Source organism: Halichoeres trimaculatus, unplaced genomic scaffold, assembly GCF_033239565.1.
Source record: "Halichoeres trimaculatus isolate MK-OKI-2021-1 unplaced genomic scaffold, fHalTri1.1 fHalTri1_scaffold_6, whole genome shotgun sequence".
Lineage (NCBI taxonomy): Eukaryota > Metazoa > Chordata > Actinopteri > Labriformes > Labridae > Halichoeres > Halichoeres trimaculatus.
The window spans coordinates 2275505-2300037 of record NW_027437184.1 but is presented as its reverse complement, the minus strand read 5'-3'; the positions used below and the strand labels follow the sequence as shown (position 1 = coordinate 2300037).

At 36.0% G+C, this 24533-nt stretch overlaps 1 protein-coding gene across 5 annotated transcripts in view; it reads left to right on the top strand.

The window, feature by feature from the left end:
* ncam1a (neural cell adhesion molecule 1a) overlaps positions 1 to 24533 on the top strand; it is a 481923-nt gene that overhangs the window by 357196 nt on the left and 100194 nt on the right. For 3 of the 5 annotated variants that reach the window (XM_074671801.1, XM_074671803.1, XM_074671805.1), the window contains exons 7-9: positions 1222 to 1382; positions 4198 to 4340; positions 18979 to 19008. In XM_074671801.1, coding sequence (XP_074527902.1) covers positions 1222 to 1382; positions 4198 to 4340; positions 18979 to 19008 — 334 coding nt within the window. The remainder of the gene's footprint in view (positions 1 to 1221; positions 1383 to 4197; positions 4341 to 18978; positions 19009 to 24533) is intronic. The other 2 variants (XM_074671802.1, XM_074671804.1) reach the window with 1 other exon arrangement.

Genomic DNA, 24533 nt, shown 5'->3' with positions numbered 1-24533 from the left:
GCCTTTAATCTGTATTTGAGCCTTTAGCTCAAATTTGAGCCTTTAGCCCTTGATTTAACTTTAAGCCTGTGTTTTAGCCTTTAGCTTTTGTTTAAGCCTGTAATATGTATTTTAGCCTTTAGCTCAAGTTTTAGCTCATGTATTAGCCTTTAGTTCGTGCTCTTTTTCTCTCCTGTTTGTCTTTCTTCTGCTCTTCTGTCCTTTTTCTGTCTGACAGTTAGGCTCCAGTGTCCACCATCACTACAAAATTAATCACGGAAATCGTTTTCAGCAGAGAAAAACACAGATGTCTCTTCTCTTTGTAATGTGGCGTGGTGTTGTCATAGAGACCAGGATATTTTCAGTGATTGTCGATGGTTTGTGACCAAATACGGTATAAATCAGGACTAAAACAAGCTACCTGTGAACCCTCCAGATGAAGCTGTGTGAGAGTAATGACTGTATCAGTGATGGATTCAACATCAGCTGAAATCATTTATCTCAACTAGCTTCATTCAGGTAAATTGGGGGTTACTTGATCACCACTCAGTCATGATGAATCCCAACCACCGCTCATCTCTCCTCATAAAGCTGTTTGCTCAGCGTACGTACGTATCCACGCTGCATCATTTACAGCTGTCATACGGCGGCGCTGCTGCTGCTCGGAGGAATCTTTCAACAAAGATTTCTGCACAGATGTGAATAAAGAGGAGTATTCAACTCTCTGACGTTGGGGCTGAGGCTGAGGGGAGTTGAGACGGACAGGGAGGTCAGAGGGAGGACGGTCGGGTGGAGGTGGTGTAAAAACAGACGGGCTGAGCTCTGGTAGTTATTTGTCAGTCACTGTCTGTCTGCAAAATGCTTTGGGAAGGCTGCCACTCTGGGCATACAAATACCCAATTCTTCTCAAACAGGATTGCAACCTTTAGTGAAGCCTCTGCCTCTCCAAACTGAAAAGCCATGCCTGGTAATCAAATTGGTGCATGGCCTTCTTAAAACCAAGAGATGTGAGGGCCAAAGGAGAGCAGAGGCAAACAAAAGCGGAGGAAATGTCGGAGGTGTTCAGCACAGGAGGCTTTTCGGTCTCCCAGATTTTGTCAAAAAGCAGAAGAGATGAAAGCTGGAAGACATCAATGTCAGAGACAAAAAAGAAACCTCCACCGCGGGCTATTCAAGTTACGTAAGCACACACACTTGTGGTTCTAACATCCCATGTCCTTTCCCTTTCTCTTTCTTTTACAGTAACAACATCGTCCTTGAAACGGGCGATAAGTACACCCTGAACGAGGACGGCTCAGAATTGATAATAAAAGACGTCAAGAAAGTGGATGAGGGAGATTACACTTGCATCGCCAAGAACAAGGCGGGGGAGAAAGCCGAGGAAGTCAGCCTGAACGTGTTTGGTAAGAGAATCACTCAGAGGATGCTGTGGGTCGTTTTCTCTCGCCGGCCTCGCCTTTTGTACTTATTGACATTTGCTGTACGCGCCTGTGCAGCTCATCCAGTGGCCGGCGCAGGGTTACACAGCGTGAAGCAGAGGGTTTAAAGAAAGCATGTCCTATTGAAAACTAATTAAGCCACCCCTAAGGACATTGAAAGATATCACACTAGAGTTTCTCCTCATGAGGAAATGTGCGGCAGCCTAATGAAATCATGTGCTCGCAGCTCTATTATGGGTCAATGGGGTATGAAAGCACGGCTCTAATGAAGCCTGTCTGCATGCTTTACTACAGCCGTGCTAACAATATGTAACAGCTATTTAAAGCTGCGCTAATGATAATGTTTAAAAAACGGATCAACTGACTTTGCATGATAGGAAAGATTTCATTTGTTGTGCCACAAAACAGAGAGGATAAAAAGCTTACTGTGCAGCAGCCCCAGAGCTGGTTTTAGCGTCCTATAGGTTAATATTTGCATTTTACGGCTCACAAACTCCACCGCCATCAGCCTCATTGTATGAGCAGCAGGCTGTTGTTTTCCAGCGCAGAAAATCTGCAAAATCCTCTGTAACTGTTTTTAAATACGCAATTTGAATTTATGAGAGGTAAGCAGCTGTTAAAAAAGTCAAACATCCAGCCGCTAAAGAGCTGTTTTTTTTTCCTCAGGAGTTTGTAGAGAGTAAAGAGATGAATCATTAATACAGGATTATGACCAGTGGAGGAGACTAAATAAAAAAAACACTCAGAGAGAAACACAGGGTCACTGTCAGCGGGTAAACAATGTGGCTAACGATAGCCAAGCTAACACCACCAGTTTGAGGTTATCCTAGCAGGTTAACATCCACAGTCCAGCACTCTGGTTGAGTGTTAATTCACCTGTGTCTGACCATTTAGCCTCAGCTCACCTGGATTAAAGTCGAGCTGGAGCCACAAGATCTACTTTCACAATAAAAACTATTAAGTGTAAAAAATTCTATACATAGTGAAAATCTAGTGTATAATCCTGAAAATGAGAAGTTATATTGGAATTTATGCAATTGTTGATTTAATGTATTTTTTTTTATTTCAAATGAATTAAAAAAAATCCAAAGAAAAAAGAAAATCCAATAATTGCAAACACTTTGAAATTTTTTTGATATCACAAAAAATACAGAATGAAAAATTTGCAATGAAAAAAATCAACAATTTGTGAAACAATTTGAAATCTTTTAAACATCACAAAAAATACAAAATTAAAAATGTGCAATCAAAAAATACAGCAATTGGCTAAACAATTTGATTTTTTTTATATCACAAAAAAGTACAAAATAAAAAATTTGCACTTTTTAAAAAAAAATACTTTGCAAAACAATTTGAAATCTCTTTAACACCACAAAATATACAAAATGAAAAATTTGCAGTTTAAAATAAAATCAACAATTTGAGAATAAATTAGAAATCTTTTCAATACCACAAAAAAATACAAAATGAAAAATTTGCAATTTAAAAAAATCAACAATTTGCTAAACTATTTACAATATTTTGAATGTTTCAAAAATAAACAAAATGAAAAATGTACAAAAAAATGTTCTTTAATAAAATCAAAATTTGGAAAAAAAAAATTGAAAATGTGAAATTTTTTTACAATTTAAAAATTTGCGTAAATCTCACAAATTTTTTTTAGGTGTGTTAATACTTTTAAAGTTTTACCACACGGAATTACTTGGGAAATGGATTTTTTGAGCTATATTGCACCCAGCCACCAGAGGGAGCAGTTTTCGTGGTAAGCCGATCAAAATGATGTCCATTTTTTTACAGCCTGTGGTCCCCATGCTAACAGCTAACGGTTTGCACAACAAGTCACATGAGCTGAGCTGTGCCTCTGATTGGATGAACTTGCAATCTTATTATCCTTTAAACTGCTGAGTTAAGAAAAAAAGTCACCCCTGTACAATGTGTGCCTGTAATTAGGCATTCAGACAGGAGATGTTTTTATTTGTGTATATAGGTTTATTTCTGCTGTGAAAACGTTTTTTTTGGCTTGTTTTGGATGTGACTTCCAGGACTTCTGGAGCCTCAAGTGCACACTTGAGGAGGAGCACATTCTAGCACTTGCTCAGTGTCTCAAATTTTTACAGCAGAGGTTGCCACAGCCTTCATCTCTCGCAACTGAAGACCAGATGCCTCACTACAAAGAGTCAAAGGGTTGTCATCAACTCATAACCGTCAAATGTGTCCTTCTTTCCCAGGGCTGCAAATTTAGAGTTCTTCATCACCTAAATATCCCACAATTCATTGCTCACACACCGTTAAATGTTCTTATTTGGTTTCAGGACATAGGAAGTTGTTCAAGTGTCTTAAAAATAAACAGATTGTATTTTGAACATGACGCCAGCAGCACCGGGTTTTTAGACATTTCGTAACGGTTCGTGATGTAAACCTGAGTCCTCTCCAGGCTGCAGCCCATGAATTGAGGCCCTGTTAATCTGCACACAGCATAATTTCTTCTATATCAATATAAATACCATTAAACGTCACCATCATCTCTGCTTGTTTACATCCAGGTGGTTGAGCATTATCGTGTTATGGCTGTAGCTGACAAATCTGACATTTTATCATTTAGTTAACTTAATGTGTAAATATCACATGTAGGGACAATAAAAAAGCTCAGTATTTATCCAGTTTTTGACTCATATTCATCAAATAGACAGGTAGTTTTCCATTTTGAGCATCCTCACGTATTAAACTGTTTTTTTCTGAAGAATCAAGCTTCAATTAACGTGCTTCCTCTTGTTTTTAGTGCAACCCAAGATCACCTACCTGAACAACCAGACTGCCTCAGAGTTTGACGAACAAGTCACCCTGACCTGCGAGGCTTCAGGCGACCCCACACCCACCATCTCCTGGAGCTTTGAAAACAGAGTATTCACCGAGGGGGAGCAGGTATTTACTCCGTTTTTCTTTGCTTTTTAAAAATGTGAACAAGGTCAATGTTTGAATGAAAAAAAGCAATCTGCTGCTCTTAAGATAATTCAGAAAAACCACAGGATACCTTCACACAGGCAGTAACCTCTGGGGGTAAGTGTAGTAGATTTATTTAAAGACAGAGATGGAGAATCATTGTGTGTTTTATAGAGCTCCTTTCAAAAATCCAAAGTTTTTTCATGGTCAATTATGCCGTATAGTGGAGGCAAATATGAAATATTGATTCAGGTTCAAGTATATCCAAACTCCAATGAATAAAACCTCTGTGTTTAATCTGATCCTGCAGGGTTCAGCTGGTCAAAAGCGAAGTTAAATCTTCCAGAATACTCCTCCATAATGTAGGCCAGCTGTCAGAGATGATCTGCTCTATTTTAGTCAACGGAGAACTGGCTCTGCACGTCTAGTTAACCAATCATCTGACTCCTTGAGGAATTGCTCTGCTAAACTTTTGATTTATTCCAGCAAGACTCCGACCCATCACTGAGCTAAAGCGTCAGCTAACCCCTGATTCACACATACAGTGTTAGCGCTGTGCAGAGCAGAGCCTGAGATCACAAGATCACAGGAGAAGCACATGGTGATTAATTAGCATGTTAAACTCACCTGGCCCTCCCTAAAACTTCAGCTCCTTCAGTCCTTCTCCTTTCTGTTGGTGTCAGTATAGAAAGGATGTGTTGTGTCGTATAGAGGGATTATTTGTTTTTAACAACGCCGGATGCGCTCGCAACTTGGGTGCAGAGGCACTGTGGAGTATCATGGTTTGTCAACCAACATGGAGGAGTTAACCACCAAAAAACAAATTTTTAAACCAAACATTAATACTTATACTGAGTAAACGGCTCCTAGGTTTGGGGAATAGCAGTGACTGGATAGAAGAGTTCATTATCCGTGGACACTTACCAGACTGTGACAGACCAGGGCCCTGTTCTACGAAGCAGGATTACTGCCTAGCGAGGTAGCTTTGAGGATAGGTTCCAGATTCCCTGTTCTACGACACGGGATCACTCCTCAGTGAGGCGAGTCTCCATGGCAACGTACGCTGAACGGCTAACCTGCTCCGGGGCAGGTTACGTTCCAGATTGAACTCGCGGACTATAAAAACCCCGCCCACTGACCAATGAGCCCTCACGAAAAAATGGTTTGTCTTTTCTTAGAGGATCCCGTGGACATCGGAGCCCGACCCACTCTCTTTTTCTGATGACCACCTTTATGAAAGTTACCGGTTTTCCAGAGAGGGGTTGGTAGTATATGACACTTTCTACAGGTAGTTAAAGGGAATGAAGAACTCTCATTGCCGTAATAAGATCTTCAACGCCAACACTTCTGTTCCATGACAATATTTTATTGCCCGTATTAAAATTGTGACAGGAATTCATGTAGGGCTCGTGTGGGCTACATGTCTCACAAAAAATGTAAACACGATAGGAATGAACAAATGAATCAATTCATCTAAGAAATAAATGAGGTATGGTGCATGTTACAGTAAAAGTGCATGGTGAACAGTGCTATTTCAGGATGATAATGGCACAAAATGTTTTTTTTTTTTGCACTGCACTTACGCATTTAGACTGTCAGCAATTTTCTGCCAGCACTCCTTCCGTGCTTTAGCAGCGGCGACAGTGTTGCTTTTAACGTTAATTACATGTTTCAGCTCGTCATACTTCCTCATGATCACCTCCTGCTCCTCCTGTATGAAGTATGCGCTCCTTCTCTCACCGGCCTGCTCTGACGCTCCAGACTGCTCCATGTTCGTGATTGGTCAGATGCAGCGGGCTCCGCCTTATATCTGTGCACGCGCTCATTGCCTAGCTGGATCCACTTATGAGGTTGATAACCAGTGTCGGAAAACCGTGTAGCGAGACCGCCGGCTACCACGCTCAGTTCAGCGAGGTAGCTCCAAGGCTATCTCGCTAGGCTGAACTTGCTTTGTAGAACAGGGCCCAGGACGTAAACATGTGTCAATAAATCAGAAACCCTTCTAAACCAAAAAAGTCTGAGACCCGGTTCATGACAAAAGAGCCAGAAAACTACGTCCAGAGTTCATTATTTACCCACAGACGTCGATGATGTTTCAGTGTAAAGTGTGACCTTGTTAACTGGTGACTCTCAGCCATTAATCACTGATTTTGTTGACTGACAGTCACCAGTTAGCATGGTCGCTATTAACTCCAAAACACCGGTTGCTCTGTGACAGTCAAACTTGATAGACATTGCCTCTGTTGTATAGTATCGTTTTCAAAAACAACTGTACATTTTGATGCTGAAAACAGGTTGAATCTAGCGTTTAAAAAACGCTAACTTGTCTGAATGAATGAAGCTAAACCTTTCTTCTGTGGTCAAGATGCATGGGCATCTTTATGACGACGTAGACTGATAATCCCGCTATGGGATCATGAAGTTTTTCACCTGCAAGATGAACTTTTCCCCGTCCAAAATGTGGGATTTCCTCTGGATGTGACCTGCTGATGACTTCTGGTCATGTGTCAGTGACATAGTTTCGACAAACAAGGATGAGGTTTATATTCGGGTGCCAGAACATGATAAAAAAAATCTGCCAATCTGCAAGCTTGCTAGAAATTTTGCTTGAAACAATAATATTGTCTCAATACAAGTAACTTTTCTCAGATTTTTTTTTTTTTACTCGTTATAACAATTCAGACCTCATTTTTGTCTTTAAGTTTCTTGAAACAAGACATTTTTCTGGACTGGTCAGGTGAATGTGGCTCAGATTAAGTCTAAAAAGACATTTTCTATCAAAAATAAGACAAAAACACTTGATAAGGTTTCAGTTCTTGCAGTGTGATGCATTTCTCCAGTACATGCTGTGTTAATGTAGAGATTGACTAGAGTGGCTTCTTAGTGCGGCGTAGTGCACGGTGCTCACACTTCATGTGTCAATTAGGGGTAAAATTTAACCATTCAAAGCCTGACAAAAAAAAAAATAGAATAAATAAATAAATATAAAAATAAATATAAAGATAGATAAATAAATAAATAAAATATGTTTTAAATATTAAAATATGCATAATAACATTTTCAAATATTAATAAATGAAAAATAAATAAATAAATCAAATAACAATTCAAAATGCCACAAAAATAATACTGTATTATTTTGTTAATCAGACAGTTTTTGGTATTACACTGGCAACTTTTTTGTCAAAGTTTCAAGTCAATATGCATTCTTTTAATACAGATAATTTTGATTAAAAAAATAGAATAGATATAAAAATAAATATATAGATAGATAGATAAATAAATACAATATTTATTTAAATATTAAAATATGCATAATAACATTTTAAAATATAAATAAATAAATCAAATAAAAATAAAAAATAAGGAAAAAATAATACTATATTATTTTGTTCATCAGACAGTTTTTTTGGTATCACACTGGCAACTTTTTGTCAAAGTTTCAAGTAAATATGCATTCTTCCAATACAGATAATTTGATTATATATATATATATATATATATATATATATATATATATATATATATATATATATATATATATATATATATATATATATGATTTATTTGATATTATTACAGCAACTTCCTGAAATTATTTAACAATTTTCTCGAATAAAAGTGTGTGGATGATTTAATAAGAGCAACCATCTTGAAAAAAATACAACATCAGCCACCTGTAACTGTATGATAATTCTCAAAAGGACAGAAGACATTTTTATTATTATTTTCTTTCCAGGTTTTAAAGGAAATTATTTATCACATTGACGAGATAAAGACCATGAAAATGATGCATTACATATGTTACGTTTAGCATAATGAGGTTCAACAACACAGCCACAGATCGACTGGTTTAACCTCCTCCTTTACTCCTGACGTGGAATCATCGTGCTCAATTTTCATGCCGTTAACACCCAAACATCTTCCTGTCAGCTCAGACTTCCTCGCTCTGCTTCATTCCCTCCAAACTGCCATCTGTCTTTACACTTTGTTAAAGTTTGGCTTCTTCTACTTTCTCTAAACTTCCTGCAGCCTTCTCCAGAGCTGCTGGAATTGCACTAATGATTCTTCTACATTTCTATCACCAAGACGTGCAGGGGGAGAGTGTGCACATTGCCATGAAAACCAATTTCCAGGCAGTGCCAAGGCATGACATTTCCCCCAATGTTGCTCAGAGTATACGTAGCACTTCACTCTATATTCGTCATTAGCATTTAAATGGGTGTATTTTTGTGGAATAAGTGTGTAAAGTGATTTCTACATCTGCAGAAATAAAGTGAGACTTAGCTGAAAGGAGTTAAAGTGATTTAAGTGATATAGTTTAATTATTGCTGCGTAAAAAGCCAGAAGCTCATACCCTCTTTCCTCCAAATTAGATTGTTTAATGCTCAATTATGCCACTCTGGCAAACGGATGTGATGATCCACTTTAAAAATGAGTGGGCACTTTATTTCTCCCAGGGAACGTTATATAAAAGTAAAGAAGTCTTAGGTTATGCATTCATGTCGTGCTGTGGTTTCATTTTCCTCCTCGTGTCCTTCAGGAGCAGGAGAGATAACGCTGGATTAAAGCCCTGGCTATTGAACGCTCTAAAAGCTGCTTTATGAATCACATACTGGTGGGTTTTCCCCATAACAGAAAGCAGATCTCATCCTGGGTTGATCGTCACGCTCAAAGGTCTTCAACCTGTGGCTCTGGAGCCTCATGCGGCCCTTTGACTCCTTTACAGTGGATCCACAAAAAACAATCTTGTGAAGTGAAGAGTTTTTATTTTCTTTACAGAGAGTATTGATGATTAAAGACACTGACACTAAAATAAATCCTGTGTTAACATTTAGTTGAACTAAATCTTCATCCCATCTGTCAATAAAGCCTGCCACCGCTCTACTTCACCTCCTACAACATCAACAGCCCACCAACTTTCCATGCACCTGTGGCTAACCTCAAGTTTTACAGCCCTGGGAAGATAACTACATCTACAAAAAGACTAATCTGGAAGAAAATACTGATTTTAATTCTGTGAGGATGGATTCATTTCACTGACAATGTGCTGGATTAATATACATGATTGATATGTGGCAAGACATTAGCAAACAACAAAAAATGAGAAGTTAACCCTCACTTTCAATATATGTAACTAAATTTGAGTATTCTATTTTTTTTCTTCTGTGAACTTAAAGATTTTTTTTTTTTGCAAATTTTACAATTTCAAAAATAAATAAATAAATAAATAAATAAAAAATTCAAAGTTTTGAAAATTTTTTGAAATAAATATATTTTTTAAATCTTTGCTAATTTTTTTTGTTTTTCTTTTGGAGTTTTTTATGCAAAGTGTTGTGTTATTTTTCTCTTTTTTATTGGAAATAATAATAATAATAATTATTATTATTATTATAATAATAATTATAATAATAATAATTATAATAATAATAGTGTGGAAGAAAATACAGATTCATATTCTGTGCCAATGGATTCATTTAATTTAAAACATCCTGCTGCACATGTGGCAAGAAATAAGCAAAAACCCCAAAAAAAAAAAAAAAACTGGGTTGTCTGATAGAACCAATATGTTATCAAATTAAAAAATTATTCAAAAAAATAGTTAAGTTTTTGCATTTTTTTATTTCAAAGTTGTTTGAAACTTTTGCAAATTGTTTGAAAATTAAAAAATATACATTTATATTTTTTAAATCTATTTATCATATTAATTTTTTGTCTATCCAAATTTTAAAAATTCTGCAAATTATCGAAAAGTCAAAACTGTTTAATTTTTTTTTGTAATTGTATGACATTTCTAAATTGTTTGACATTTTTGAAAATTTTGCAAGTAAATTTAGTTTTATTTATTAAATTTGTTTTACTTATTATTTTTTATTTTAATTTACTTTATTTTTTATTAAACTGAATTTCCACATTTAAATGATTATAATGATGTTAAAAAGTAGACATCACATGTACAATCTCATTTATGCAAAAAACTTCTGGTTTAGGTCATTATTTGCTAGATTCAGCTATGCATAGAATTTGATAAACTTTATCATCTTTATTGTGAAGATAAAGTAGATTTTGTGGCTCCTGAATGACTTTAATCCAGGTGAGCTGAGTAGCTCCTTTGAAGGTTGCAGATCTAGACAGATTTGTCGTCAGTTTTTATGTGGATACCTGTTGCGTAAATATAAGTAAACTCTGCTTTTGACCGAGGAACATGTTCTCCGTTAGTGGGCAATATAAGGATCTGGATTTTATCAGCATTTTTCAAATTTAGATGATTGAGGCCTGATCACAACATTTTAAGCCCTTAATATCTCTTACCCTGTGCTGAATTCACAGTTTCTGCATCATTATAAACTTTTGCTGACGACACTCAGCTCCACCCGATGACACGGCTGTCTCGGTTAAGATATCACCGTGTCTGGCTGATATCTCTGTATGGGTGAAGGAACGCCACCTTCAGCTAAATCTGTCCAAACTGAGCTCCTGTCCTTCCTGTCCACCCCAAATTTTTTGGATTTCATGTGATGAATTTCACAGAGATTAGCTTGCTGAAATGATCAACTTTTCTTTTTCGTATCTGCAACAATTATTCAAAGATTTTCCGCCAAGAGAAGATTTTTTTCCTGCAGGTTATGATGAAAATATCTCACATTTCAACTCCCCGGGTAGATTTTTAGAGGTCAAAGACACACTCAAAGTGATTTACTGTATCGGAGGGAAACTGAAAATCAGTTTGACGCTCAGGATGTTTTTCTGAAGCTCCAATTACAAACAACCGCTCCTGCTCCCTGCTGAATTCGGTAGAAATCTGTTTAAGTGGAGCTGGCACCAAACCCACAAGAGACACCGTCCCAAAAGGAGCTAAGAGCTAAACAAAAGTATTGTGAAGTTCCCATGAAGCAGATGGTGGAAGGAGTGAAACTGAACACTGAGGGATGTTTGTTTCCTACATTAAAGGTCAAAGAAAACTCCAACAGAAGAGAAACAGAGACTGTGAAACAAACCATTAAAACTCTCGCTCTGTATTAGCGCCTTGGGGCACGAGGATGTTTAACACTGCACTCATTTCACAAATTAGACCCTTTTAGGAGGAAATCTGCACGGTAACATTTACAGATCCAGATATTTTAGGAACCAGCAGACTAAGCTCAGGTGTTTGTTCGTGACTCCTCTGAAGAGCCCAGGTGACTTCTTCTTTTTGCTTAAAGCTATGGTCTACGATCTGAAACCCAGTTTGTCTGATGAGACACATTTGAAAAACGCAGCCTCACTCACCCCTCACCTCTGTGTCCCAAGATCCCACCCCCCAGCTTGTATCGCCCTCTTCGCCTCCCAACAACACGCCCCCTCTGACAGAGCAAGAAGCGGCAGAAAATGTAACAAACAGACGGTCATCCTCCTTGTAACACACAGTGGTAGCTTTTTCAGTTGGACCGGCGCGATCAAAACCATGAATTAGTCGGAGATGCTAAAGATGTGTGGCTAACTTATGCTAACATCTATTGACAGAGCCTTCCTGTTCCGACCAGCAGCGTTCAGTCATTAGCCAGTACAGGCTCAGACTAACCAGAGTTATTCAGCTGACATCTCCCACTGCGGGAAACAAAGTCATTACCTGTTCAACAGAAACTCAGCTGTCTCTGCGTCAGTCTTCAGTCCCAAATCCCTCTGCAGCTTTTTCCAAGTCGTACATTTCTCCAATATTCAGTCTCTGTTGGCACCTGTATCGCTCATAATTCTTCCTTGCTTCAGCCTTTTCCGTGAAACTTTTTTGTTGTCTTCCCTTCCCTGTGGAGGGTAACAGTAACAGCTTCCTGGTTTCGTTCTCTCTGGCTCCATGACACTTCGGTAGCTGAGCAGCTAGCTGACGTGAGAGGGGTAGTGGGGAAGGACGAGGTGGGGCCATGGGCATGACGGTGCGAAGCGAGGGAGACGGATTGGTCAACTAACTTGCAGCTTTGCAGCGGATATAGTGAATGGATTTTTTTTGTTCTTTTAGTCTTTATATTGTGTAGATTGGATCATAGGACCATTACAGCCCTATAAACGGTGTTATTGAAATGTACAAAGCTTCCAAATCGTAGACCATAGCTTTAAGTTAAATCCACAGAGATGAAATGTACGTACAGTACACCTGGAGCTCCAAAACCATAAGTTAGTCTATTATTCTGCTGTTATTCATCAAGATGTGAGATGAATTAGAGTTAGTTCAAAATGGTGTAACAAGGAGTTTGCAGAAGTCTGCAGCCAGTGTTAGCTAACAGGCGTTAGCTGGCTAACCTGTGGCTAACATCGTGATCAAGAAAGAGTCTATCTCTGAGATTTCTTTTATCTCTCCAGGAGTTTGAGGCCAACGCCTTCGCTGACAAGGCCTCCTTCATGCCCTCCTAGCCCCTCCCCCAAATCCTCCACTCCATGCCAAGTGTGACAGAAAGTTAAAAATGAAAAAAGACGGTGAAAAAAAGGTGATCAAAAAAGAAAAACATAATTGAAATTATAAATTGTCATTGATGAAACAGAGGCAACGAACAAATAAAATGTGTTTTCTATTCAAAACATCAGCATGCCAAAATTTATCAAAATGAAAATAACATTTAACATTTGATGCCCGATGCCAGAGTTTCTTTTTTCAGTTTCAGGATGTTTTTTTAATGCCAAATTTTATTTTCAATACCCAACATTAAAATCATTGTTTTGGCTCCGTACACCCACAGTGGCCTCTGTGGCAGATGGCACAACGTTTGCGCCGACGGCATCATTCCAAAGCTGTCAGGTCGAACTACCAGGTCGTATTTTACCTCTTTACACCTCAGTGGGACGCCGGGAAATTTCCCTCATATTCAAATCCAAAACCTGACAGGTGTGCTGGTCCCAAAGATAGAAGATCTTCCAAGTTTTTTTTGTCGTTCAGTGATACGATCCAAAGATAAAGCAGCTATTTCCAAAGTTGTAGTTTTCAGCATTTGAAGTTAAATAACACCTGACACGGCAGCTTTAATCCATCACACAGCAGCAGCTGAACACAGCTGCAGAGCGCTGTGAAGCTAAGTAGGCCAGTTTGGCCCAAATATTATGCAACTCGGTCTCTGCCTTTCCTGTGGGATGTAATGGGACAGGTGCTCTCGCAGCATTTACCGTGCATGTCTCCAAGAATAGAACACCTGTTGTGACACGCTCATATCAGCTCGGCCTGATCATAACTTCCCCCTGCAGTAAGGTGGCTAACTGCAGCAGCGCAGGAGGAAACGCCTGCAAAGGACGTCCACAGAACTCAGCATCACTTATTTTTAAAGAAGTATGGTGAAGATGTTAGTGAATGCGAGCTGAAGTGGATCCAGGAAGCTGCTCAATGTGGGAGGGTACAGGTAACAGAAAGTTCCCTCTCTGAGGAGACTCAGCGATCCACTCCTCACATGACCCATCAGAAGAGGCCGTTCAGATGGATTTTTCCAGGTTACAAGATTTTTAATGAAAACATAAGAGCATGACCAGGGGTCTGCAAACTTTATTTTGATAAGAGCCGGTTTTTTTTCTGCTCACCTGGATTGAAGTCTTTAAAATCTACTTTACCTTCACAATAAAAACTATAAAGTGAATAAAATTCTATACAGAGTTACAATCTAGTGAATAATTATCGAAACAAGAAGTTATTTGGGAATTTATTAAACTGTTGAATACATGCTTTTTATATTTTTATTATTTTCAATGAATTTGCAAAAAAAAGAAAACAAATCAACATTTTCCAAAAAAATTGAATTCTTTGCAATTTTTTTATGAAATTAAAAATGTGCAAAAAATGTTAAAAATATCAAAAATTTGGAAAGATATACAAAAATTGACATTTGAAAACCTCTCAAAAATTTCACAAAACATTGAAAGTTAAAATATTTGTGAAATTTCCAAAATTTGCAAAAAAAAGTAAATTTTATAAATTGGTGAAATTGTTAAAGTCATGTTTTTCAACTGTTATTATTTTCAATGAATTTGTGAATAATTCAAAAAAGAAAAATAAATTCAATAATTTGCAAAAATGTTGAATTCTTTGCAAATTTAAATTAAATTAAATTAAAAATGAAATTTTAAAAAAATTGCAAAATAAATTGAAAAAAAAATTGGAAAGATTTACAAAAATTATTATTATTTTTTGATAATTAAAACTAAAAATTTACAAAACTTTGAAAGTTAAAATATTTGTGAAATTTTGAGATCTTAAAAATTTGCAAATAATTAAAAAGATAAAATTGTTTAACTTGCAAAAAAATTTAGAATACCTAAGTTTAGTAACATGAGGCTCATCTCATCATGTTTTGTTGTTTGCTAACGTCGTGCCACATACTAAGCCTGTATATTAAGTGGGCACGTTGTCAGTTAAATGAATCCATCCACACAGAATTAAAATCTGTATTTTCTTCCAGATTAGTCTTTTTGTAGATGTAGTTATCTTCCCAGGGCTGTAAAACTTGAGGTTAGCCACAGGTGCATGGAAAGTTGGTGGGCTGTTGATGTTGTAGGAGGTGAAGTAGAGCGGTGGCAGGCTTTATTGACAGATGGGATGAAGATTTAGTTCAACTAAATGTTAACACAGGATTTTATTTAGTGTCAGTGTCTTTAATCATCAATACCCTCTGTAAGAAAAATAACTATTCTTTATTTCGGTAATAATTTTTAAAGCTACAATGAGCCACAGGTTGAAACTTCCTCGTGACTTCCTGTCCTGTTCTCCCCTAAAGACAAACTTTGCCTCCTTAGAAACCTGAATTGGTGCGACTCCACCATGTCGACTTTTCATTCCACAGCTGAATGTTTGACTATTCATCTTCCCACATTTGTCCTGAAGGATTTATAGGTTTAATTCAGCTTAGGGGAACCCAGCTTTTTCCCATTAACTGTGCCATTTATGACTGCCAATCAGAGGGAGCATTCACGCAGCGCCGCGCATTCACGGCTGTTTTGTGAGTCACTGAATCTTATCTTCCACCTGCAACACGCGACTTCGCCACTTGCAGTTGTCACCCGGTATCTCCCTCCATTCTCCGCCTGTCACCATCCCTCTCTTTCCTATCTATCACTGTCAGATCAATTTTGATTAAATGCGGCTGTAATCAGAAAATCCCGCTGATCATTTGGTAATAGCTGTCACTAATTTCCATCGGATCGCCATTCATCATCGGCGTGTTACTGTTTGCCACGCTCTGTCTTCCATTCACGTTCCTGTTCTACATCACAGCAGCCAGGCCGCCAAAGGAACAGACGTATTCATAATGAGAGGAGACAGAAGAGCCATTTTTCTCTGGCTGTTACTGCTCTTTTGAATTTCACTTCTCACTCCTCTGGTGAAAAAAGTACAGAGAACATTAACAATGTATCAGCCGCTAAGAGAGGCGTTGAGTTTGATGTAGAGCTGCTTTACAGATTACTGCCATTTATCATTTTTTACATTTTACACTATGAGATAAGATCTGTCTGTGTGTGCTGTATGTGCCAGTGATCTGCACCTGAATGAATGGGTGAACACAGAAAGCTGCAGATTAGAGAAACTCAGTCCCCAGATATGGCTAATGGCTCTCTCATAATTGGTTTCAGTGCCCTGCTTTCCTTAGTGTGCGGCCAAATTCTCCTCTTTTTAAGAGTAAGTTAATTAAAATCCCACTGAGAGGCCCCCACGCTGCTTCAGGAAATAAGCCCCGGTTTGGCTTTTTGTCCAGTCGAGGAAATCCCCTGAAGGTGGACGAAACGCTGGTCCAGAAATACTGACCTGACCATGACAGTCCTCTACGGTCGCACACATTCAAACCAAATATTGCAGCGTTGCAATCACGGATACACAGATGATGAGGTTAAAAGCTGAGTTTAATCTATAGGCTGCGTAATAAATAGATGTGAATGAATAGAATAGAAGTTATGTCTATGATGTCACCCATTTGTTTCTGATGCAGAGTTTTGAAACCAGTTGGAAATGTGAAACTCAACTTAACTTTGTATGAGTTTGTTTGGAGTTTGGATTAGCAAAAAGTTGGGCCTTTCACCTCTTTGCAGTCAGTCACAGGATGTCCTTATATGGTCAAAACTTACGTACGTTTCATAACTTAAAAAATAAAGAAGATAAATCTTAAAGAACTGCAGTTTTGTGAACCTGCATGGGCTTCAAATTTCTCAACTGGCAGTTTCCACTTGGTTTGAGCCCATGATTGACAGCTAGCTTGATAGCACAGCTGTGCCTTACTGTAAATAAATTAAAGGAGCTACTTATTAAAACATATGCTTAAAGGCTTTAAACAAAGTTTAGTGTTAAGGTTCGTATTATTCCAAATTTTGACGCCAATATTTTCACTTTTACTGCAAATGAATATCGACCCCAAGTATCGTTTATCGGCTTCCTTGACTACTGATAATCCGTATCGGTATCAACCCTGTAAAAACATATTAGTCTTTCTCTAGTTTAAATATTTGTCACACTCTACTGGTAATATTAGGAGCACTTTCTTTCTTTTCTTTTCTTTTAAAGATGGATGGTGCATGTGTTACTCTTCTTGTTTCACAAAGGTGATGCCAAAACACTTCTCTGACAGGCGTTGATACATACACAGCAAAGAAACTCAACTGTTATCAAGTGTTTTTGTCTTATTTAAAGTGAAAAGTGTCCTATGATACTTAAAATGAGCCATATTCAACTAGTCAGTCCAGAAAAATGTCCTGTTTCAAGTTATTGAAAGACAAAAATGAGGTCTGACTTGCTTGTAACTATCAGATAGATTTTTTTTTCAACTTATTACAGCAATTCATACCTTGTTTTTGTCTTTACATGACTTGAAATAAGACCTTTTCTGGACTTGTGAGGTGAATGTGGCTCATATTGAGCTTAAAAAGACTTTTTTTTTTTTTACTAAGAATGAGACAAAATAACTAGGTAAGATATCATTTTTTTGCAGGGTGTATAAGTTTTTGAAACGTTTTCTGACATTGTTTGTTGTGTACTCATTCATAGGGTCAAACCAAGTGGAAACCCCTGTCGAAAAATTTGAAGCCCATGCAGGATCGTAAAAAAACTGCAGGTCCTTAAGATTTAGCTTCTTTATTTTTGAAGTAATTGAATTTAAAGGTTTTGACCATATAAGGACATCCTGTGACTGACTGCACAGAGGTTAAAGGCCCGACTTTTTACCAATCCAAACTCAAAGCAAACTCACACAAAGCTAGGTTCAGTTCCACATCCCCAGTATTACATATATAACAACAGGCTTCAGAACTCTGCATCAGAAACTAATGGATGACATCATAGACATAACTTCTATTCTATTCATTTACATCTATCAATTTAATACACAGTTTATAGATAAAACTCAGTTTTAAATGTCAAATAACTAATTACAGAATTAATAAATCATGTGAATTAATACACAGACATTAAAAAACATCATTAAAACTAGCTTTAAAGACAGCAGAGACAGAATTTCAACATATAGAAATCCAACTTTATTATTACACTTCTTATTCTTCCGCACGTTTTTTGACTCCCTACTCCTCCAACAAATAATTACAGATCTTCACCAACCAAATTGCAAAATGTTCAGAATGTCTTACTTTTTTAAAACATTCAACATTAAAAAAAAAAAAAAAAAATGCCAATACAAATGAATGGAAAATGATTTGTTACCATGGAAACCAGCATTTCGACATTCAGCATTTGCTCATGGTCCATCTGTTTCAATGGAGGTGGTTAGGTTTGTCATTAAAACATTCAACATTTAAAAAAAAAAAAAAAAGCCAATAGAAATGAATGGAAAATGATCCGTTACCATGGAAACCAGCATTTCAACATTCAGCATTTGCTCATCCAATATCTGTTCAATGGAGGTTGTAAGGTTCGTCATGTTTACAGCTGCCAGCCAGCAGAGGGAGCTCTTATTTAGCTTCACTTTTGGAGTGCTGTTGTTCCGTCCATGTATTCACACAGCCTATGGTAAAGGGTCTTCTAATTTAACCCGACAAAATGAATAAATCATTATGAATTCATCTCGATATATGAACAAGAGTCAGCGTTGCTATGAAAGGTTACCCCCTGCAGCTGTTATTGATATTCTTATGAACCACACATAAATTATTCATACGTGTTGGAGCCTGTCTTCCATCAATCCCCCTGATGTTAAAGCTACAATTGTTTTAAATAATAATGCGTTTAACTTTTTATCTTGCAGGCATTTGTTTCCATTTCATTTGTGCGGGTTTATAAATCAACTCTCACGCTGATTTGAGTGATTTGTCAAAGTGTGAAATGTGTTAAATCTGCATCAGTTATATTCAAACATAAACAACACAATAGAAACTCAGAGGGAAAGTTCACTGTGATGGATTAGCTCACTCTGTGGGCAATTTTGAAGTTATTGGAAGCTGATTTTCCTGCGTATTGAAATTGATGTAAATCTAAACCAACCTGGAAGGCAGTGAAATGGGCTCAGATTTATCCTGGAAATGACTCAAATTTATATCCGATATGTGTGTGTGGTGTCTCAAACATGGGATAATTACAGGTGTCCTGCAGGTGTTTCAGTCTGCTCTCAGTCTGTGTGCTTACGTTGCTTCATTATGTCACTGTTTGTCTCTGCTTCCTGTGTGTTTGTCCTCTCTAGGCTTCATGGACGCGACCAGACAAATATGAGGTATAACTACTAAACATAGTGTGACGTTAGTGTGGTAGTGCAGACTTACACATTAGATAACACCTTTTAATTGCAGAGCAGACGTGTTGTCACCGTGTGTGTTTAACCCTCACTACACACAGCTGTTCACTCAGTGTGTAGAAATCATAGCACTATGTTTATCCATGTAGATCCAGAGCACAGTGTGCTGCTGTTTTCTTTTTGTAGAAGGAAATAATCCCACCTCTAGACGCAGAGATTTTCCAGTTTGCAGTCAGTCCCTTTTGTTGACACACTTTGTAGATAGATGTCAGAGTTTTTTCTTACTCCAGGTAAGACGTGAGCTTCTGAAACACTGTGTGCTCTGCTGGTGGTCGGCCTTAACCCACCAAGCTCTACTAAAACCTAACACAGTGCTTTCATATGCTACATCTCAGTGTTAAACGCCAGGAGTCTGCATGTTTTCTTCTATAATATATTACTACGGTTTAAATAAAAGGTACCTCCCTTCATTGTTTTGCAATGAACACAGCAAAAAAAAGAAATCTTATCTGGTGTTTTAGTCTTATTTTAAGTCAAAAGTGTCTTATGAAACTTGATAGGAGCCACATTCAACTGGTCAGTCCAGGAAAATATCTTGTTTTAAGTTATTTAATAAAAAAAATGAGGTCTGAAATGCTTTGAACAAGGACAAAAATCTACCAATGGAACAAGAAAAATTTCCTCTAAAATTTGCTTACAAGAATAACGTCTTAATACAAGTAACTTTTCTTAAATCTTGGCAGATTGAAAATACCTTAAATTAGATAAATGTGGCTCAGACTAAGACTAAAATCACATTTTCTACTAAGAATAAGACAAATATACTGTGGCTATTTGCAGTCACCCAAATAATTTTTTTTTTTTTAAATCTCCCGTTTTTTTAGAAGTAACTATCTCATAAAAACAAGATTTATTAATAGTTGATTTGTTTTTGAATTTTCCATTTTTATGAGAAACTTATACTTTTATGAGATAGAAAACAGGAAAATAGAAAAAAAAATGTATGTTTCAATTTTTATGAGATAATATCTTATGAAAAGAGAAAATTCTTGAAAAAAATAAATTCCTGTTTTACCGAATAGTTATGTCATTAAAAACGGGACAAATTTTTATTTATCTATTTATTTATTTATTTATTTTTGTTAAGCTTTTTTTTGTTTGTTTAATTATTTATTTATGCATTTATCTATTTATCATTTAACCATTTAATCTACCAGTAAATTAATTAAATTATTATTTTCTCCTTTATTTATTTATTTATTTATTTAATATTTATTTATTTATTTATTTATTCAAAATAGTTAATTAATAAATTGATTAATATCTTGATTTTTATATAACCAGTAAATTCACCAGCAAATTTATTTATTCATTTATTAATTTATTTATTTATGTATTTATTTATTTAGATTCGTTTATTAACTTATTTATATAATTTTTTTAAATTAATTTTATGAATTTGACAATCTATTTTTATTTATTCTTTTTTTTGTTTGTTTGTTTCAAAATAATAAGTAGATTAAGTGCAATATGCCACCTAACAAAAACACTTGATAATATTTTAGTTTTTTTGCAGTGAAGTTTTTTTCAGTCTCCACTATAAAGGAAGTGAAAGAAATCCCTCAAGTGTCTGTCCTCATTTGAGATGGTACAAAGGCTTAAGATTTTCTGACAACTCAACGCCAGAAAGAAAGATTCCAGCAAACAGAAAATAAATTTAAAAAAAACAAACCACAGCTTCCCACGGTAAAACGATAACAAGCATGTTTAATTATACATTAGAAATCACTTTCAAACACGAGCTCCCTGCTGACGCCTTTGGCAAGAAACATGCAAACTCTTGGCCCTCTGCAGAGTGAGAACTACTGGCCTTAAAATGCACTGACACAAAGTAACAAGCTAACTTCACTCCCTGCCGCACACAACAAGAAAACATTTAATTTACGCTTCACTCTCAAAATACACCAGGACCCTTTTCAGCCGCTGCTATCTCTGACAGAAAACAGAACGCCAGAAACGTCCGTCTGGGTCCTCTGCTGCGAGGAACCCAGCGCTAAGTGCCTCTTTCTAGTTAGTAAGGTTTAGACTTTAAAAACTGCTTCACTTGTGTTGTGTTTCATAGTTGGAACGTCACCTGGATTCCAGGTAGAACTTCTGACTTTTATAGTGAAACAGTTTATACTCCTAACAAACCATCCAACAGGCAAAATGTGTTCGTTGACCAACAGCTTTTTGAAGGCCTAGCTGTGTTAACAGCCTGTTACTTTGAAACCTTAGTGTCCGTTTAAGTCTGTTCCCGTTGAAGGCATTTTCCCAGATCACCAACTTTGAGCTGCTGAATGTAAATTGTGATCAACCAACTAGTCCCAAAAGTTGTTTACCAGTTGGAAAACAATCAGAATACAGCACCATTTATCTAACTAGTTCTTCTGAAAAAAAAAAACAAGCAGTACCTATTGTTATGCTCACATGGACCAACTGTTTCTAAATTCCCATAACATAAAATTCAACAACATATTCTACCACAAAAAATCAAATTCATCACGACCACACTCCATTCAAAAGATGTTTTACATACAAAAAGTTATAGAGGTATCAAACTGAGATTTGTTTCTGTTGTTGGGGGTAAACTGTGGAAGGATGCCAGTAAACATTTGATAAATGTTCATCCACTTTAAGTCAAAATATTATTATTATTATTATTATTATTATTATTATTATTATTATTATTATTATTTTCATTTTTTATTTTTATTTTTATTTTTATTAGAAGAAGACGAAGGTTTATTTATGTGGTAATTTTTAATAACAAAGTTACAGAGTCCTTTACTGGCAACTAAAACAACAAAGCAATTAATATTCCAGCAAAATTAGGAAGTAAACAGATAAAAACAAATAATTATTTTTAGAATATGAAGACAATGACTCAACTCAGCTATTATTATTATCATATTATTATTTATAAAGCACTTTAAAAACAATCACAGCAGAACCAAAGCGCTGTACATAAAAGATGGTGCAGGCATAAATAAGTAAATAAATAAACCAATAAAGCAAAGGTGCACTGAAATGATTATTTCATTGTTCTTAAAAACAAGTGCTAAGAACTATAAACAAACCATGAAAAGAGCAGAGTCTCAAGCTGGGTTAGAAGCCTAGGACTAAAAATGGGTTACCATAAGGTAAAACAAATTTTAAATAATGGAAAATAAAGAAAAAGTAAAATCAAGAAAGGCTCTGATAAATGTGTGTTTCAAGAAGTGATTTCAAAATTGCCTCTGACTCAGCAGACTGGACTTTATCAGGCAAACTGTCCCAAAACCTCAGAGCAGACGGAAAAATATTTTGTTTCTGTCTTTGCCCATTCAGTCTCCTCTTATGACATGACTTTTGACTTGTTTTAAGTGTGTGTGAGGCTTAGGTTAAGTGCTTTTAAGCTAGTTATATAAGCCACAGCTATTTACTAAATTAAAATACTATATATATATATATATATATATATATATATATATATATATATATATATATATATATATATATATATATATATATATAGGGTAGTACAACATTAAAGCTACTCACTTAATTAAAATACAAAAACAAAAACAAAAAAAAAAGTTCCTTTGAGGAGCCATCTGTGATTGTTTACATCTGGGTAGAAGAGCATTAAAGCTACTTACTAAATTAAAATACAAAATATATTTAAATATATATTTCTTCAAGGAGCTATCTGTGATTGTTATTATCTGGGTAGTAGAGCATTAAAGCTACTGCCTAAATTAAAAAAAAATAAAAGTAAAAAAAGTTCCTTCGAGGAGCCATCTGTGATTGTTTACATCCGGTTAGTAGAGCATTAAAGCTACTTACTAAATTAAAATACAAAAAAATATTTGAATATATATTTCTTTAAGGAACCATCTGTGATTGTAAATATCTGGGTAGTAGAGCATTAAAGCTACTGCCTAAAAAAAATAAAAATAAAAAAAGTTCCTTCAAGGAGCCATCTGTGATTGTTTACATCCGGTTAGTAGAGCATTAAAGCTACTTACTAAATTAAAATACAAAAAAATATTTGAATATATATTTCTTTAAGGAACCATCTGTGATTGTTAATATCTGGGTAGTAGAGCATTAAAGCTACTGCCTAAAAAAAATAAAAATAAAAAAAGTTCCTTCGAGGAGCCATCTGTGATTGTTTACATCCGGTTAGTAGAGCATTAAAGCTACTTACTAAATTAAAATACAAAAAAATATTTGAATATATATTTCTTTAAGGAACCATCTGTGATTATTTACATCAGGGTAGTAGAGCATTAAAGCTACTCATCAAATTAAAATACACAAAAAAAAAGTTCCTTTGAGGAGCCATCTGTGGTTGTTTACATCCGGTTAGTAGAGCATTGAAGCTACTTACTAAAGTAAAATACGAAAAAAAAAAAAATATATATATATATATATATATATATTTATATATATATATATATATATATATATATATATATATATATATATATATATATATATATATATATATATATATATATATATATATATATATATATATATATATATATATATTTATATTTCTTAAAGGAGCAACCTGTGATTATTTACATCAGGGTAGTAGAGCATTAAAGCTACTCATCAAATTAAAAGACACAAAAAAAGTGTTCCTTTGAGGAGGCACCTGTGATTGTTTACATCCCGGTAGTAGAGCATTTAAGCTCAATGACATAGCGAAAGGTGGTTACAGCTGATATTAGCTGGATTTCAGGCCTACAATAATGAAAATATAAGAAAAATAACAAAGGTCTCAATGTTTGATCGTATAGTTATTTAAACAGACATGTCCTCAGTTTGACCAATGACTAAAAGCCTTGAATGAGACTCTTTAATGTCAGATTTTAGCCGTAGTCTTCAGCTTTGCAGGACCCTCACTCTGAGGTGATTTCATTAACCCATAATGCCCGTTTCCACTCTCTTTTGTAAACAACCAGATGCTATCAGGAGAAGCCCAGTGTAACCTTTTACTGTAGTTAAGCTGTGCTCTTTGTCTGTAGATAAAGGTGTTGTTGGTGCCTGCCCTGTGCTGTGAACATGTCACACCTCCCTCCACGCTGCTTTCTCTTGTCTCTCCGGGATAAGAAGAGTGAGCGTATGAGACGATGTGTTTAACCTGATAAGTGCATCTGGCTGTTAAGATAAAAAAGAGCTGAAGCAAGAATTGCACAAACCTTATTTATCTCCAGCATTTTATGTCTGGAGATATCAGTCTTTGTTTCTGCACGGCGATAAACAGAAATGTTCCCGTGTTAGAGATTTTGATGCGGCCTTGCTCAGAAAATCACTTGTTGATGGATGCACTTCTAATAGCGGAGCATTGATCAAACTAATCCAAAGTCACAGATAATAGTTTTGGCCCTGCTTGCTTTAGATTCTGGCAGAGTTCAGCTCTGTGATAGACATAAATCACAGCCTGCTAACAAGCAGGCATTACGATTAGT